Source organism: Ceratosolen solmsi, unplaced genomic scaffold (assembly GCF_000503995.2).
Source record: "Ceratosolen solmsi marchali unplaced genomic scaffold, CerSol_1.0 scaffold56, whole genome shotgun sequence".
NCBI classification, from domain to species: domain Eukaryota; kingdom Metazoa; phylum Arthropoda; class Insecta; order Hymenoptera; family Agaonidae; genus Ceratosolen; species Ceratosolen solmsi.
The window spans coordinates 1,896,960-1,916,414 of record NW_011948425.1 but is presented as its reverse complement, the minus strand read 5'-3'; the positions used below and the strand labels follow the sequence as shown (position 1 = coordinate 1,916,414).

At 43.1% G+C, this 19,455-nt stretch overlaps 1 protein-coding gene across 1 annotated transcript in view; it reads right to left on the bottom strand.

The window, feature by feature from the left end:
* LOC105362802 (homeobox protein abdominal-A homolog) overlaps positions 1-5,904 on the bottom strand; it is a 103,798-nt gene extending 97,894 nt beyond the window's left edge. Inside the window, exon 1 of the mRNA XM_011500292.1 lies at positions 5,607-5,904. Within this exon, the coding sequence (XP_011498594.1) occupies positions 5,607-5,616 (10 nt within the window). The 5' untranslated portion in view covers positions 5,617-5,904. The remainder of the gene's footprint in view (positions 1-5,606) is intronic.
* Between the last annotated feature and the right edge of the window lie 13,551 nt (positions 5,905-19,455).

The window sequence follows — 19,455 nt, the reverse complement described above, 5'->3', positions numbered from 1 at the left end:
GCCACAGATTTTCCACTGGCTCATTGTCGAAGGTTATGCGAGCATTTGCGCTTTACAGGCTGAACAAGAACGCGCATGAGATACTCGTCCAGGAAGACCTAAGTCTTTGCCTCTGTTATAAATGATAATGCGATAATGAACGTGTATAACCGGTACGTAGTCTTGGCTATGAGTAATTAGGTAATCGTGCGGAACCGTATAAGATATCCTAATGCCTTCGATATACTTTAACTCTTTATAAATATGGCTCGAGAGATTTTTCAATGAGTAATGAGATTCGATATGAATATGGAATGTTGCGTTTGGTTTTCTGTGTCGTACACATCTGAAATGTCCGTAATGCGACTTTGTCTCTAGCGAGATAATAAGTAACTATTAGTGGCCTCTTATTTAACCCCGTGGCTAATAATAATTAAAGAAAATGTCGGCATTTAATGCGGTGGTATTTTAAATATATTGCAATGCGGCCTGTACATTGCGTATTTGATAATGTTGCTTAATACATTATGCCATATTCATAGATCGTAAACGCTATTCGCATCCTTGTACATTAATTTAATATTACAAATTACGCAGATTAATACCGAATATAAATTTATCTACCCGAATAGTAGACATATAGCAGGATATTCATGAAAGAATTCGAATTTCCTTAGAATTCTACAAAACAAATAAAGTCATGTAATTATTATCAGAATTGAATATTTTTACGATGAGCGGTCATGCAAGAGCAAAAGCTTTACTTATTCACGATGCAAAAAGCACTCAAGTTTAACCGAAAGCCAATTAAGGCGTGTATCACTGAAAGAGAGTCGCCGTACCCTTTAATTTTTCATACCTCCGCTCGCGTTCCCGTCATGATATTGTCGGAGCGATAAGTCAGAAAAGCTCGTGTAATTGTCCTCCGTAGCATCGCGTTACGCACTTTGATCTACGTATAATCCATGCAGTTTTTTCCAGGATGAGGAGAAAGAGTATCGCATACGTTATAATAAAATGGTGAGCGACATTAGCGAAAATAGTGTATACGTGCGAAGACTTCATTATAAAATTTAATTACGTATCGGACAGCGAATCGCGCACACGCGCGAGTCTCGGTAGGTGTTGAAACTATAATTTAACGGGTGATAAATTTTTATCGTCGATTCCTCTCTCTTATACTCCTCTTTTCGAGGTCCGTGCAAGTGCATCTCGAGATTCGAGGCCTACGGAGGCGGACGAGGAGGAGGAGAAAAAGGAGGAGGAGAAGGAGGAGGAGGAGCACATCCCTAAAAGTCTGCGAGGAGCTTTCAATTTTGCTGTAGCGAAGTATAGCGAAATGAAAAGAAAGACGCGTGTCTGGATAATCGATTGAAAACTATGCGCGGGCGCGTGCTTGCGTGTGAGTAGCACACAACCACACCAAATAGCTATCGTGTGTGCGTGCGTGTGTGTGCGTGCGCGTGTGTAGTAACGCTTGGAGTGCTTCCTAAATTGATTCCAAAGTCCTTTCGCTCGTGGATAGTCAATCCCCCTTACGAAGAGCGAAACCCTTATCTCGCTGACGTGTCCTTTCTTCTTCTCACTCTCTCTTTCTATTTCTATCTGTATCTACTCCTCCCTACCTTCCGAATCCCCCTCTCTAACTCCCTCCCCCTCTTGTTCACTCTCTCTCTCTCTCTTACTCTCTCGATCCAAGATTCTACGGACTATTAGCTTGATCCATTATACGCTGTCTCGGCTTTCTTCGTTTCTTCTTCTCACTCGTTCTCTAACGAGTTTTAAGTGAGTTCCCGTGCGGCTAAACTCGGTGTATATTGCCTGTGTGGCAGAGCCGTGGCGCGAACTCGAGCGAGTACTTTTAGTTCCGCCACCGCGTCCACGGATCAATCTTTCAATTAAGTGCTGATTTACGAGGATTGCGATACGTTCCGCGGTTAGCGCATACACGAACAGACCACGTCTCGACTCGAGCTTTCTCTATGGCTTGCGTTTAACAACACACGTGCCAATCATTTTGCATTAAAGCGTAGAAATGATTAAAACGTCCCTGTAATTTCCATTTCTGGGACTTTAGTTGTAATTTACAACAAACGCTCTATAGCATTATAAGCTCTGGTGGTAATACTGGTAGGTTATTCATAATGATGCTTTGTTCACAAAAAAAAAAGAAGAGGAAAAAAACAGAGGGAAGAAAACGAAATAAAAACAACAAAACAAAGAGGTAATTTTACTATGATATTGGCGTATAAAACTTGTGAAATTGAGCTTGCCGATTGAAGATAAAGGTTTACTTTGGTGGAATAAAGAGATCTTTAATGAATATTAAAACTTTAGGGCGCTGCTGTTTTTCGTTTGAAAATGTTCAAAGTACTTATAGAGAGTGTACGTATATATTCATGCGTGTTTTGTTGTTGTGTAGGCGCATGTAAGGTATACTCGATGAGGTTATCTCTTATTAAATTACATAGCCTCTTATTGGGACATTATTTTGTCGAATGTTAACGATAGTTAGCGGATCGATGGTATTTGATAAAAATAACTTTTACAACGAGTTAACATTTTACCTTTGATGCTGCTGATCACTCGAAGCGAACGAAGCAATATAAATGAACAAATAAATAAATAAAGCGTCAATGGCGTAATGCCGAACGTAATTGCCAATTCGTCAATGACAATCGTGACAAAGGCAATTATGATTTATCGAGAATTTATCGAGAAGAGTACAAGGCATTTATGGAATTACATGTCTTTTATCAATTTAATTAGAGTGCCTAAGAAATTATTAAATTTATGTTTTTTTGGCATGCATTTAAGGTAAAATATTGATATGAGCATTTAAGGATCAAAATAAAGGAGAATTGAAAAATTGCCTAATGCCTATGATAATATCATAAAGTAGAAATAATTTTGGGCCTTTCGAGAGTAATGCTGTAGATGTAATAAATATTCATTTGTCGAAGATAAATGTTAATTAATGGTGACCGACGACGATTCCCTTCCTTGACACTCAACGACTCAGCCAAAACCTCATCTCGCAGTGACGAAAATAGCTTTCACACTACCGTACATAACCTAAGAAATAAATAAAATGCCAATTAAGTATGGGCAAACCATGAAAATTCGTGTTTGGTTGTGCAGGTTTTAAAATAACGACTTCATATTACGAAATTTATCAAATGAATGAATTTTAATATTCCCATGGCGCCCTGAAATCCCCGCTATTAAACTGTAATAACTAATCATCTCGTTATCATTGTAAGAATGTAGATTGTGCATTAGAAGCGCGCAGCTTAGCCGCGCGCATTTGCATTTACAAGCTAATGTCTCGAACCTCTTTTGCATAATTATTTTATGTAAAAGTTTTAACGGTTGAAAACACGAGAGAATAGCATTCGTGCGAGCAATATAAATTAGAATTCCCAACAACCGGACGTCAATTCAGAGCTACGAATCCATGCCGGCTAAAGGCTTACGCAGGCGCAACATCGACCAATGTGGAATATCCGACGGAAGGCTGAACAAAGGCTCGACGCTAAGCATTAATCATTGTCATGCGAACGTTTTTATGGAGATTTCATCATTAATCCGCGATAGGTTGATTATCGATTGATTTTCGCCAGCCTACAGTTGCTGACAAGCAATCGGAATCATTCAAAATGACGAATCCTTGCAGGCACGGGAAAAACTTGTAATTGGAAAGCGCCCGTCCCCGTCGACATATAATAGGGCTTATGGACTTTCCCAGTATATCAAGCTCTCAGCCCGGTTAGATAGAACATTTGAAGAAACGAGTGGACGAGTGCCATGGAACTACGCCATCGTCGCCCTCCAACTTCCCGTCGACGACCGTTCCCGGGGTAGTGTCGTGCCATGGTGGCAATTGTGGCAATGGTGGCAATAGTGGCAATAGTGGCAAATGTCGCGAGTCGCGCAATAAACGGAGGGCCCGAGCGCATTAATGAAATATCGGCGCTATGGGGTCGTTTAGAAGATCGGATACGGGATCCGGGTGATCGTAACGTAGATTCCAGGACACTGTTCTCTATCACGCGAGTAGCTCGCGCTCGCCGATAAAGAGAAAGGGAGAGGGCCATTATACCTATTTGCGTCGCGATAAATCGGCTTGTGATCTTACTCAGCACTTTGGCACGCGACTCGTTTTCTTTTCCACTCCGCAATTGCAGGCAAAGCGTATTTATAGCACGGGGCAATTTTATACAATGGGACTTAAAAAAATTGCTAACCTAATCGGGAGACTGAAACAGGCGTGCCAGCACAGGAGAGAAAATTCCCGTCTTTTTTCTTTTCTTTCCGGCCATATTATCGTCCTCTTTAGCCGCAATTTTTCATTAGCCATTTTGTCCGTGGCGTAGAGTTCGCGAGCTGAATGTTTGATACGTCGATGGAAAAAATCGGCTCGAGCACCAGCTACGGAAAACATTTTAGCGACTGGTTTGCATAACTAGTTCAACGTTTATCTTTTTAAGATGCTAAGCCACTTTAACTGCTCGTACTACGCGCTGAGCAATCGCAGTGCATAACTTTATTAATTATATGCCGAGTGCTTAACGTCTTTTATGCCGTACAATAAACTTTCGGACCGAGCGATTACACTTATCAAAAGTCATGCAGATTGTATCACGTGCGAAAACATAAAAGTGCTATATCTACAATGAGCAATTTAAACGTTATTACAAAATTCAGATTAATAAAGTGCCTGTTATTGCCCTACCTTCCTCTCAGTTTATCATAAACGATAAGAATGCACTTGAATAATTTTCGATAATTATGACGTTAATACGTTGCCACAGCGCCCAAGTGCTTAATACAAATAGACATTGTTTTGAAGGAAAAAAAGAGCAGGAGTAACGCAGGAGATACGCGGCCTTGACTCCATCGTAAATATTATAACGAGCTGAGTGTGGAGAAACGGATACACCCTGGTGCGTCCTTGTGACAATGTCAATATGGCATTCACGATATCATAAAGTGACGGGGCGGGCATTCTCAGTTTGCTAATAAAAGCAAAAGCACACAAGTACTCCATGAGTGTGGCCATGCAAAGGTTCATCCATGCAACTGTTGCGACTAACTGGTCGCGAGCACTAAGTACAAGCAAACAACAAGGAATCCATCATTGACAAAGCGACGAATCACATAAATGCAAAGATTCGTCGCAGAAAAAGTCGCATTGATTTTTGCCGAATACACCCCCCCCCCCCACAACACAACACAACCGCCCACCTATATCTATCCAGTCTAGAAGAAATAATTCTCAAGGGCTGGCAAACAAGTAGATTACAAGGCTTATGAGGTTCGGCGGTTACATTTCGGGGATCGCTAGCTCAATAGGAAAGGACGATCTTACCCAAAAAAATTTCACCGCCCTGACCGACCCGACAAAATGATGAAGGGAACAACGCGCGCGCGCGCCTGAAAGAGAAAGAGATTTGGGATGATGAGGGGGGGGGGGGGGGGGGGGGGGGGGGGGGGGCAAGCGCGAGAACGACAGACAGATAGAAAGCTAATGAGCGAGGATTGGGCAAATGGAGATAAGGTCGAAAGAGAGCTAAATAAGCAAAACACTAAGGAATTAAACACACATGTATATAAACGGAACGCACCAGCACGCATGTGTAAGGGCGCACACGTGCAGGCGACGGCGGTGTCGGCGTCGGCGTTGGTGGCGGCGGTGGCGGTAGCAGCGGCGGGGCCTCGTCCCTAAGATGGCAGCCGCGACGTCTCCTCTCTCCTCCGCGTCCGAGACGCCAGGATCCTTCGGCCCCGGAGCCGCGACCATTCTCGACTCCCCGTGGCCGCGCCTCCCGGGCGGAGGTCCTTCCGGTTCCTGGACTCGGGCAGTCACCGCCGAAGGAGACTCGCGCTCGCGTTTCAAGGGCCGCGATCTCGGCGCGCCGAAGCGCCGTCGGCCATATTTGCTAGGTAGCGCGCGGTCGCGCCCCACCCGGGCTGCGCGCGCGCCACCACGGCGGCCACCGTCGCCGCATCGACCCGAGTAGCCGCCATGTTGCGCGCGGCGCCGCCTCGTACGTCGACGCCTACACGAGCCCCGGGAAAATGTCGACGAGCCGCCGGGATTTTCCAGGACGGCGGGAGGGCCTAGTTTGTCACGGTAAGATCCTACTACTATTCAACTACTTGGAATTTCGACTTTTCCACTGTCGTGAATGCCCAACTCTAGCCGGCGAAAGCCGGTCCGGGCATCCAAGGGACAACGTTGCCATTGAAACAAACGTTTGTGTTTGCCCGCGCATGTGTGTGAGAGAGAGAGAGAAAGAGAGCAAGACGAGAGCTCGTAAAGTAATGGCGGACGCGCTGAGTCAGAGCTACGGTGTGCGTGGATTCCGCGAGCAGCTCGCTTTTATAATTTCAAGGTCCTCGGGATTTCAGCTCGTGTGAGTTGAGTAAGTCGGGATTATTACGAGATAATCCTCTGTGATTTTGCACGAATCCATGGAGGACGCAGTTTCTCTCTGTCTGTCTGTCTCTCTCTCTCGCTCTCTCTGTCTCACACACACACACGCGCGCGCGCACTATCGTCGTCTTACACAAACAGTTTTTAAGGGGAAAGTCGCGACAGTTGGGATACATTGACGTATGTGTTGCAAGTCGACATGCCAAGACATCTGTTCCCTCGGTCTTTCTGCTTTACTTCCTGATACTTCATCTTTGATCTCCTTGGGGATACTTTGAATCTTCTTTGCTTCTCTTATTCCACATCTTGGCTATGCGCAAACACGTGTACGCTCGGACACGGTGAAGATGTGCGCCTGCGTGATTTTCCCCAATGGAACGCAAAATGTATTATTCCTGGCCCGATGTTCTTATTGCTTATAAGTAAATAATAATATATACGTAGTTGCATGTTACTCGGTAGCTTGCATAACAATTTCTGTTATGATAAAAGTGCAGATGACTAAAATGTTAAATTCCGTTTGATTTCATTAAATGGCGAGTACTAAAGGATACTCAAGGCATATATAAACTTATTAAATTTCCTAGGTTACGTGACATTTGTCATAGCTAACAAAGTATTCATAATCTAATATCACTCGTTTGAGTTTATGAAAACAATTAAGTAAAACCAATTGAGTAGTAGTTAATTTAATAATTGACTTGAGTGAAATGATGGACTTGAGATAAAGTATAATAATAATTCAAAATGCATTTAAGCTTTCAAGTGAAAACGATGAATAATGAAAAGAATGCCCGAGTGGTTTATCGCTATCATCTATGATATATGTAACATAACATCTAACTATTTTGCATATTTTTAAAGTATGAATAATTAATGCAATATTTAGAAGTAATATTTATTGCAGAAGGATTGAACGTATGTGGAGAGAAAGCCATAGAATGTAATTCAACGATAGTCGCTGTGACAATTACTATTAAAGCTAGAGAAATTAGCCCTTACAAGAGCGACAGTCTAATGCTAAGGGTACGCTATAGTAATGAAAATTCACATGATCTGAACTACAAGAATGAAAGAGAGTATAAGCGTGATATATCATTGCTCTACGGTATTTTAATCAACGAATAAAGTGTACATAATTAGCGAAAATGTTTAAACGTGGAGATTCTGCGCATTTAGAAATCCATTTTGAAAAACGCCTAGAGATAACGAGAAAACTGTTTAGTTGCTCACTCCCAAGTTATAAATACCACACATCGTCAACTGATAGATACAGACAGCACGAATTAATGGCTTTGAAGATAAATGCTAAAAGCATTTTCGTAGATATTAGGAACAAGGAAGGTCGCGCGTTGTAGCGTCACGCGTACAGAATGCAACGGCGTATAATTCGACATTCAGGACGTTTTATATTATTCTTTTGATTTCTGGATCCTATAATGCTGTGGGAGTGAAGAAAAAAAGGGATAAAAATCCTAGTCTCCTTGGTCTCTTCTCTCTCTCTCTCTCTCTCTCTCTCATCTCGCTTCTCTTTTTTCTCGTCGAATTCCTCGCGGACAACACGGAGAGGGCTTGGAGTATCGCGTAAGATCTTCCTGAGAATCGATCGTCCGTGGTTCTTTCTCTTACTTTTTCTCGTGCTTGCTTTGCTCGCTCGCTCCTCTGGCTGGTGTATTACCGCTGACCGAAGCTCGGCTCCAGCAACCATAAATATTCCCTCCGCGTTGCTGCGCTGCCTCTTGGTGGATATGTCTGTGCCCTCTGGCCAGCCTTTTCTCATGTACAGCATAGACCTGACACTTGCGAGACACGCGAGGACGAGCGAGGAATCGTAAACCCCGGCTTTATCCTTCCAAAAGTAGTTCTCGATGACTTTCCTCGATAAGAATCCCGCGGGGAGGGCCCCGTCCTGTTTAGCTTGGAATAGCACGCTGTGTGAATGATTTTGTCCATGTGCTTGATATTTGGCACGATGAGATTCGATTAGTCATGTCTGATGATGATTGATTAATAATGATGAATAAAAGCAATATTTAGATATAAAAGATTCCAAAGTAGATAAATTTTGTTAGAACGTTGTGGGACCTCGGAATACTTGTGTCTCGGAGGTCTTTTATTATAGGATTAAAGGTTTTAGTCGCCCCAAATTTTCAAACAACGATCCTCTCAAGGCCGATAAATATAATTAATAACAAAAAAAAAATACGTTTAAAATGAAGAATTCGAGATTTCCAATATTAAACGTCGGGTGAGGCTTGAAAAGTACCTTGAAATAAATTCGAAATAAAAATTATCATCGGACAATTGAGTACGACGAAAGTCCGATGAAATTCTGCTCTCCCTATTAGTCTCCAATAGAAAATAAGCAATATAAGTAAAGCAAATAACAACAACAACATATTTAAAAACGCAAAATCCTACTCGACTGAAAATTGGCCTTTTTTTTGTATTTCAATGCTCAGCAGTTCCGGGAGCAGCAGAAAAGTCAGCAAGATTAGAAGATAAGCCAATGGTGCGCACTACAGGGTACACGGCAACAGCTAGTGCATTAAAGTCGGTAAGACCCGGGGTCGGACTTTCGAGTCTCAAGGTACACCCGAAGACAGAGGCTGCATATACCACGCAATCAACTTTGGTAATCCCACGCGACTGCGCAACTACATGTCTTGGCTTTACGTGGCACGTAAAAGTAGCGCCAGCAGCCACAAAAACCACTAGCTGGAAGCTACGTCTTGTTTTGGCTGAAATTCCGGGAGAAAGACGGGCAGAGAGCGAGAGACAAGGAGAGCGAACGAAACGGAGACTCGTACTCGTCTCCTGGGTAGGCAGAGCGAAAGATAGCACTGGTGGATAGTTTCGTGGCCAAGGAGCTAATTTACGCCAAGTCTGATGATAAAAAACGTGGGTAAAGCTCCGGGTGGAGACTAACTAGCGTTGACTGCCGCCAAAGATTCTAATAGACATGACGGTGTGCATTTCTGACAATCGTAGCCAAGATAATTAAGCCAATAAATGACGCAGCCAAAAGAATGGTCTTCCGATTAACTATACCGATTATTAGTTTTGCGCGCTGCGTGTGCGCATTAATCGAGGAAATTTGAGAATATCAAAGGAAACGTGGACTGCTTGTTGTTTGCTTAAGTGTAAAAGGTAACTTTCTCGAGACTAACGCTATGGTCAGAAAAGTATTTATTCTCGGTGAATTTGCGTGACCGAGACGTACACCGTTGAAATAGATTGGCAACGACGAGTAAAATTTCTTTAATGAGCACGAATCTTGGATAATTGTTTGCTAACGCGAATACACATGCCCTTAAGAATTGCGGAATATAAGCGATTCCAGGTCGTAGCGTGCAAGGGAGACAAAACAAAAGAGATACAAAAGCTGCGTGAACGAGACGCCGAAGAGGGGTTGGGAAGAGAGAGAGAGAGAGAGAGAGAGAGAGAGTGAGAGAGTGAGAGAGTGAGAGAGAGAGAGAGAGAGAGTCAAGTCAAAGTGCGTTAGTATATACGAACAAGAACCATACGCGCATAGTGTAGAAGAGCCCGCGAGCAACAGTAGCCGTAGCGCCGGTTAATTAGGGTTTAAGTTTATGAGGTGCAGGCGCGCCTGCCCCACACCCCCGTATCCACCAACCACCCCCGCGCTCTCTCACTATATCTCCCTCTTTGCTCCGCTCGTTTCATATCACCCACGCAAAGCGCCCGACCCTCCTCCAGAGCGCATACAACGGGTCCCTCTCGAAAGCACGGCGCTGCAAGCTTTACGCCCCCGTGGCCCCGCTGTTACATTATCAAACTTCACGCGACCGGGGCAATAATAAATACGCTCTCTCGTGCGGATTCTCGTTCGCCGATTTATAGGCGTAAACGCGGGATTGTAGGTTCGATTTATATTGCAAAAGATGGTGGTGCCCTGCGGAGGGCTGCATGCGTGCGTGCGAGACGGAAATAATATCGACGCGGACTTGGTAAGTATTTTAAGGCGAGCGCGGGAAAGAGAGGTCCGAGAGACATTGACCTCCTGCTGCTCGGGGCGAGCAGCAGAATGAACCACTAAAACAGATAGAGAGAGAGAGAGAGAGAGAGAGAGAGAGAGAGCGCGCGCGATAGAGCGAGAAGAGCCAAATACCGTGTTGTGGGTGCTTACGGGAGCCGTAGAGAGCGATTTGTGGATAAATTTACATGCGCTACGGGATAAGAAACTTCGTTGGGTGGGGGAGGATGAGGGGAGACGGAGTGATCGATCGCGCGTGTGTGCGTATGGATGGGCGAGCAAAAGACTTTATTTGGAGGTGCTGTTGAAAGCTACTTTTCCAAAATTAGCATTCACAGATTATAGATTCATGCATCAGCACTGGAAAGTGAAAGTATCGGCATAGTTTTATAAGCTCGTATATTTTCCAAAGAAATACGTCCGATTGTTTCTTTTTTTAAGCACTCGCTCACTTACAACCCCCTTCATTCGCCTGGAACACGCAGCATTTTAAAATGAATTAGTTTTTACCTACATATGTATTAATTTTGTAAAAGCAAAGGGATAATTAAAAAGAAATCGCAATTTGCAATTTTAAGCGAAAGAATGAGCGAGCACGCGCGCTCGAAATTAACTAGGAGAACAATGCGCGATATCTCGGATCTTACGAAGGGATAAATTTCTCAAAAAATTCATAAAGTGAAAAACGATGCTTATTCCGGCATTAATTTTTTCTTTTACAGAAAGTTGGCCTTCATTCAGGAGTCGCGCGTAGATATGCGACGATAAATAAGAACTTTCTTGTGGCACCCATACAGCGCGTGACAAAAATGGCTAAGGATCGCATCAAAACGAGACACGAATAAAGCTCTCGCATCTCTGCAGGGAGTTTCCGTACATGCATGCAAAGCACTGCTCGTAAGGAAGAAAAGGTAGTAAAGGATAACAAATTTTTCTTTGACTCCCTCTCTATCTATTTTCCTCTCCACTTTTACTTTTTATCACCTAGAAGCTGTCGAAGATTCCCACGTCATGCCATTTACATTAAAGCTTATTTTTAGCGGAACACCTTTAGCTAGTCGATTCTCGGCGCTTGTCTGCATTAAACATGAAGTCAATCTCGGAGTATGTCGGGCAGGTAATAAATGCAATGAGACAACTAGAGAAGAGACACTCAAATAGCGCGTAAATTGCAATAACGAGAAGGCTTTTTCAAATTTTTTTTTCTACGACAAACGGATATTTTTACCTGAGGGCTCATACGCGAATTGTCCCGTATTGATTAAAGTCTTTACTCGTTCCTTCTTTCCCTCTCTCACTCACTCACTCACTCACTCACTCACTCACTCACTCTCTCTCTCACTCCAGGGCTTGATCATGAGTTTTGGTTCGCGTGCACTCGTAGTTAGGATATCAGCAGGGAAGAATCTTATGGGCGCGCTGTCGCGCGAGTCGCCTGTGACTTTGCGTGTCGGCGTGCGAAAGGGGCGGGGAGGAGAGGCACGCAGAGAAATAGAGATAGACTGATAAAGTGGAAAGGGAGAGAGATAAGGACTCTCCCGAGGTTCTCATGTACCCAGAAAGGAGAAAACGAGTCCACTCGAAGGAACTTACTTGGCCATTCCGACCGCCGCTCGTTACTTATGTGAAGAATGGAAGAAACGCGGCCCAGCGCGAGATTCTTTCGAGCGGAAGAATTTATGCCTATGGAGTTTGAACCACGGGGTAAGAAGATTTTATTAGCTCTAATTATTCGCCGGATAGTCGCTGGAGCACGCTCGCAAAATGAAGAAAGAATCAAGAAAGAGGGAGAAAATGCAGTCAGTTTATTATACGGCTGCGCGACTACAAGAATACTTATTTAATTGTTTCTTATTAGTTTTCAGTTACTTTTTTCCCCACAATAGAGTGCTTTTATGTGCCAATAAAAAATGCTAGCAGAAACGTCGAGTAATTGCATTAGTGATATTAGAGCAATTTGGTCAATGTTTATTACTCTCCTACATTTAATCATAAATTTTCTAATCATATAATGCTAGAGATTATTCAGGTTGGTGAGGGGCGGTTAGGGAAGGGGAAAAAGATGATACAAAAATTCAAGTGAAATTTAGAAGTCTACGAGTAAGCGTGACGAGAACGATAATAGAAGAAGAAGAAGAAGAAGAAGAAGAAAACAACAACAACAACAACGATGATGATAATAACGAAATTATTTCTTCGAATTGTCATGGAAGAGATTTCGCAAGTACAAAGTTTATGATAATACTAGTGTATTTTATATACAGATCGTATAACCATTAAAATTCACGATGAATCATAATAATAATAATAATAATAATAATACAAATTAGACATTTTCTATAAACTACGCGCTTCTTTTGCTCTGAAACCATCAATTTGCATTTCCGCTCCGCGAAAGAAGTATTATTATATCATAATTTCATCAGGCTGTAAAGCAAAGTACCGACCTTTCGCCAAATAAACACCGTATTAAAAAAACTAAAAGAAGCGCGAAATGAAACGAAAAAAAAAAACAACTGAGATGCATAAAGCTCGGGCATCCTTCGAAAAAGACAACATCTTCATTTGTAATATTTTAATTGCATTCGAAAGCTCAAAATATAATAACGATGTCAATGCTATAAACGTAATAACGGCGATAAAACATCGTGCACCGACTCCCTCATCCCCCCCCCCCGCCCCACGCAAGTGCATGTTCCACCGCTTCCACCGTCGGCCATTATGAACAACATAAAGTATTATCGGGCGCTCGGACGAGACTAGCGTACAAAAAAAAGAAAAAATAAAACAAACAATAAAATCAAGAAACGAAAAATTAAAAAATGAAATCAACGCAGTGTATATATTCGTTTATCCGCTTGTCGTAATTTATTATAATTTTCATTATTATTGTCGTAGCCGTTATTATCTGCTGCTTCTGTTGCCGTTGCTGTTGTTGTTGTCGTTGTCGTTGTCGTTGTCGTTGTCGTCGTTGTCGTCGTCGTCGTCGTCGTCGTTGTCGTTGTCGTTGTCGTCGTCCTCGTCGTCGTCATCGTCGTCGTTGTCGTTGTCGTTGTCGTTGTCGTTGTATTTGTTGTTAGGGGCAGCGTCATCAACACCCTTCCTCGGATATTCGACTGCGGAAGAATTTATACGAGCGGGCTGTGCCGTACCTCGCCGTGCTCGCGTAATTAAATCATGCCGACGGTTTTGCAATTAAACTCGATTATTTGCCCGTCGTCGGTCGCTTCCCCTTCGGGGCTCTAACTCTTTGGGCTCCCGGCGCCCCTCGACCTCGCGCCCCCGACGGCAATATTGCCTATGCCCGCGCAAGTAGTCTTTGGGCTGCCGCGCGCGGCACTCTAATTATGATCGGCCGGAGATAAGTGCAGTGCCGGGCGCGGCGCTCCACTTGAGCCTGAAAACCAAAGGCCCCGTCCGGGCATCCCCCGGCTCTCTTCCACGCTTGGGGCGCGCTCGTGACTCCTGGCGGGCCCCCAATGATGGTCTTTATCGTGGCCAATCGCGTCCGACTTAACGCCCGTTCTCGCGACCAGCGTTCCGTCGACTTTGCGCCCCGAGCCTCCGGCTACTCCTCAGATCAGCGACTGACTTTCTTTTAAACGGGGCCGCGTTCGATTGTATATCTTCGTCTACGATGCATCGCCCATTAACTCGGGCATGTTTATTCCGTAGTTTGGCTTTGCCTTACCAACATCTCCACATTGTTAACATTTGCGTACGAAATGAATTATACGCTGCACGTACCGTAGGCCACGCTGGCGATTCGCTCTCCCGTCGCAAATAATGGAAATTGAAATAACGAGAATATTCCATTGTTCCTTTGTCGGCGTCTCCTTTACACACCATCCTCATTCCCATTACCATGAAGACTTTGTACTATGTCATGTAAGGACTTACTATATAATTAGATTTAGCGCTGACCGGGAGAAGTAAATTTTTAGCAACAAATTTCAAGACTGGTGGAATGGCTTTTCTAACATGGCGTCTGCGAGTATAGGATATGGGCAGTGAGGCGCACGACATTGACGCAGCCTGTTTCACCACGCGTCACACGACCTATCACGAAATACCCTCCAACAAATGAATTTTTTTTTTTTTTTGCACGCCCAGTCGCACATTATACGGTTATATTACAATGTACGCAATTTGCAACAGGCCTCTACAATAATCTTTCGTTGATTGAGAGCAATTATGTCGACCGGGGGAGGATAGGCAGAGGTAGCGCACGAGATAACGAGAACGATTTCACTCAACGAAAGCACTCTTATATATTACTCCAATATACAATGGGGCTGTGAATACTCACTGTCGTTGAGAATCGTCGAGTCTGCGGACGTGATAATCGATGCTTGGTCATCTCGTATCTATTGCCGGGTAGTTGGCGCGCTCGAGCGTTTCTGCGCAATGTCGATCTAACCTGTCAGAATGTGCACCTATCGAGTCGCCCGTATACATTCGCATCTCCTAGAAAGTGTTTGCAAAGCGCGAGCGATTGAGTTTGCGGACGCAAACGTCCGAGCATCAAAATAGCGCGATAGCATTATTGTGCGCCTGTGTGCGAGCCTCATTCCATTCGACGAGCACGGACGCGGATGTCGGCCTGGCATGATGTATGTTATCATTTTAGGCCCTTGGCGCTCGTTGGAAGATTCCATTGCAGCCTCGAGTTTGAGAAAATGCCAGAGATAGAGATGCACATGTATTTCACGTCTGTGTGTTGTTGGCACTCCCGAGATAGTAAAAAACAAAAAAATAATGTAGGCAAAAATGGTTTCTTTATGTAAATGTACTTCTTTTATATGATCGTACGTACATATATATATATATATATATATATATATATATATATATATATATATATATATATGTACGTACACAGATATATGTATCTATGAATAATGATATCTTGAGCATATCTAGAGCATTGTTGTATGTAACATATCGTCTTATATTACATGGAATGGCCTTACGATACCTCATTCTTTCGCACACTAGAACATTTTTCTGATGGCAAAAGTGTCTACTACTATACTTCCTTTAAAAAACGCGAAGAACCACAATTCACAATAGTAGCCCAAAAGAGTGAATTATTCTTACTCGAACGATCGATAAACGTTATAAAAATTTTAGTCCTTCTTACTAGTGGCTTGGTGAAATGTTATTATTTTGAGTATTCTTGTACAAACGACGAGAAATTTGACACCTATATATATATATATATTTTTTTTTTGACAGAAGTATAGTTCAGGTCCCTTGTCACTAACACCCGCGCCCGTATACACGCACACGCACACGTACACGCACAGAGAGAGAGAGAGAGAGAGAGAGGGAGGGAGGGAGAGAGAAAGATATACAAACATGCGCAGAAAACCAACACTTTCACGTATAGTCGGTCGCGCGAGGAAGTCGCGAAACGCATGGGCGATTAGCGCTAAAAGTAATTCGCACACTTTTCCCATACGTACACGAGTCCTGGAGCCACTCGCCTCCAAGCGTTTAAGTTTCCGAACGATGACTGTTGCTCGATGTTCATTCGCGCTGAAGATGCCTGAAGAGTATCTTTTTCTTTTTTTTCTAGAAAGTTTGTAATGCTAGGGGCACAATAGTAGCGAATTGTTTGTCTCGACGCATAAAAAAGAATTGTTCGTCGTAAAACTTTCTCTACGTGAGGCTCACGTGGCAGCTTGCTTTTTTCGACATTTTACTCTACAGCTGCCCGAACGAATTCAATGTCGCCACTTTCACTGATTTTTAAAAGCCACCCCAAGAAAAGCCACGTCTTACTTGCTCATGTGCATTGTTATTAAGGTATTTTAAAAAGAAACAAGAGAGAGAGAGAGAGAGAGAGAGAGAGAGAGAGAGAGAGAGAGAGAAAAGAAAGTAGGGACATATCCAAAAATAAAAATTCTCCCGTCCAATGGAATTGCACTCATAAAAAAAGATACCGTCGGCGGAGCCGTAAAATTTTAGGCGCTCCTCAAATTACCTGCCCGCGCTAAACCTAGATGTGCAGTAGATTTTTCTACCTGTTGGCAAGTATTGAGATTTTGCGAGATGGCAAAGCGGTTGGGGACAAAGCGGTACCTGCCCTAGACTACGTTTCTGCAAGACCACGGCAAGTGGATCAATATTAACGATTAAATATGTCGCCAACATTTTTCAAAACCAATGTCATTGTAATCGTACGCATGGGGTGGATAATGTTTGTTGCTATTGAACACGATTCCTCAACGATATTCCTCAAGGCGGTTGGTATTCAAATTTTAGATAGAATAAATAATAGTTTATGCTTATAATGAATAGAGTAAAATCCAGCCAGTTGAACGCCATGAATATGTTTATTACAATGGTAATAAATAAAATCAAATAGAAAATATAAAAGTATAAAATCAATATATTAAAGGATGCTGTATAAATATTCCATAAATGGACAATAAAGATTGATATCTAGAAAGTTGTTCATAACTGTAATATAAGAGCGAAGCAAATACGAACGAGTGTATCTTGATAGGATGACCCGAAATGAATGAAGCGATAAGAAAATCATACTGTGATATATCAAATGTGATAGAAGAGAGAGAGAGAGAGAGAGAGAGAGAGAGAGAGAGAGTGAAAGCGTTCGGAATGACAAAATGAGAAAATAGGAGTAAGGCAAGCGTGGCACGAGAGAAAGTAAATTTTTCCTTAAAGAATTGTTTTTCTCGCTGCTGTGCATGCAGACAATTTTTTTCAGCCTCCGCCACAATATACCATACCATCCCGCAATCTCACCCAGTTTCTTTTACCGTCGGCAACCGTAAAGGAGCGTTGCGTAGATGTAGGGAGAAGGGAAAGCCAATAAACGACACAGATTCGTACGTACAGGGAAAGTAATAGAAAAACAGAGACAGGATTATGGAAGGAAAGAGACGTGCGAAATAAAGAGAAAGAGAAAGAGAGAAGGATTGACTCGGTATCCGTAAATGTGTACGAGCTGTATGGTTCACGCGAAAGAGTGAGAGCGCGAATGATATATATATATATATATATATATATATATATATATCGAGAGAGAGAGAGAGAGAGAGAGAGAGAGAGAGAGAGATAAACGGAGGATGCGACAATATCCGGCGCCCCGGCGTCCGACAACTGATAACGCCAAGGGATGTTTATGAGTGCGTTTATAATACGTCTGGGGGTTATCCTCAACCCCTTTGGGTCGTCGAGAGAATACTGCAACGCCGACTCATCTCTCATTCCGATGAATTGGCCCCCATATCGACGTATATGCCCGTATATACTTTATTATGCACAAGGCTGGTTAGATCAAAATCACATCAGCAACCGCTGTTTTTTCTTTTCTTTTTTTCTCTTTGTTTTTGTTTTTGTCCATAAACTCCGGCTTTCGAAAAATCGCCTCCTCGATTGACAATAATAATGTAGGTGCCGCGTGCATGTGCGCGCGCGCGCGCACACACACACGAGCGCCCGCGCCTGAGTGTAAACGCGAGCAAACTTTTTAGCTACGCGGATTGCAATAATCCGTGATGTATTTTTATTGGCTCGAGTCTTTCTTTGTCTTTCTCGCTTCGCCTGCGCCGCCGCCCTTGCCACTCTACTAGAGAAGGACTGCAGAAGGCAACTGTAAATTCTCGCGTAATCTCAGCCGGATTTATGACCCTTCAGAGCTGGAAATTCAGCACTTTCCCTTCTGAGACAAAAGCGAAAAATAAAAAAAAGTAGATCATCGGCTAGTTCTTCAAGTTGCGGCGTCTACCGTCGATTGACGGAATCCTCTCCATCGGCGTCGGTCTTTCTCCTCCACTGTGCTTAAACACTCGGCGAGACGATATTTACCGCTCGCAATTATCCCAATTATTTACCCCCCGCCCCCTCGTAACTTTACCTCCAAAACTTATTTGTTAATGTACAATTGCATAATTTATTTATTCTCGGCTTTATTACGATAGCCATCCATGTTTGCTAAGCTATTATTTATACGGTGATATTATCGTCTTATGGCTGCTGATATCGTAAACTTTCCCACATTATGAAATACACTGTAATTAGTAGAGCACCGAGAGCGCAAAGGAAAAAGCAAACTTGCGCGCAGTCGCCCATAATTATGATTTATATTATCAATAACTTTTTATGAGGAGAAATTAAAACTTCAAAACAGCTCCAGGCCGTGACTTTTACACTTTGGAGCAACGTCAAAATAAAACTTGGGCCACTCTTATAAAAATAAAATTCCCGCACACAATTAGCATAAAGTTATCCATAAAAAGAAAAACGACGCGGCACCCACCACTCGAGTCCGGCAGCATATTAGCCGAACACAGAAGCGGCGCTGGGACGGGAAATTTGCAGCTCGTCAGCCGGCAACTTCGCTGCCATACATCAGACACGTATCATCTTCTCCATCTCTCAGTCAATCTCGCGGGAGTCGGGGAGAGGAGTTTCGCGTCCCTCTCCTCGCCGCGCTGCCCTCCCAAGAAACATCACCCGAGCGTACGCACGTGCAATCACGGGGAGCCAAAGGTAATGACGCACTCGGGTCAAGCCACGCCCAGTTATTGTGCGAGGGCATTAAAAAAAAAAAAAAATAGGGATTCTTAAAATTGTGCGGAGTAATTGGCCTCGGGCGCACTGAAATACGCGCGCGAAAAGCCTTTCCCTCGATGGGACGATTATAGAAGCAAACCAAGTTTTATGTTGATAAAGTTTTGTATGCCCAATACTGTTACGTAGCACATATTGTACGAAGTAGTGATTTCGCGTGTATGTGTACAAAGTTGACTGCAACGTACTATTTAGCTTGTCACTTATAGTTTATCGGTCGTTTAAAATTTATTTAATGTCTGATCCAGCGACTGCGTAATATGATTATAGTGTAATTGAAATTAAAACTGTATTATAGTTTTATGTCGACGATTATTCTCCTTTGAATTCAATTGGTCGACGTTTGATAATATCCACTCACGCGCTTGTGATCGTTAAATGCACCTTGCAACACTAGAAAATCAACATTTAATCGAACAAAAAGACAAAGATAAAG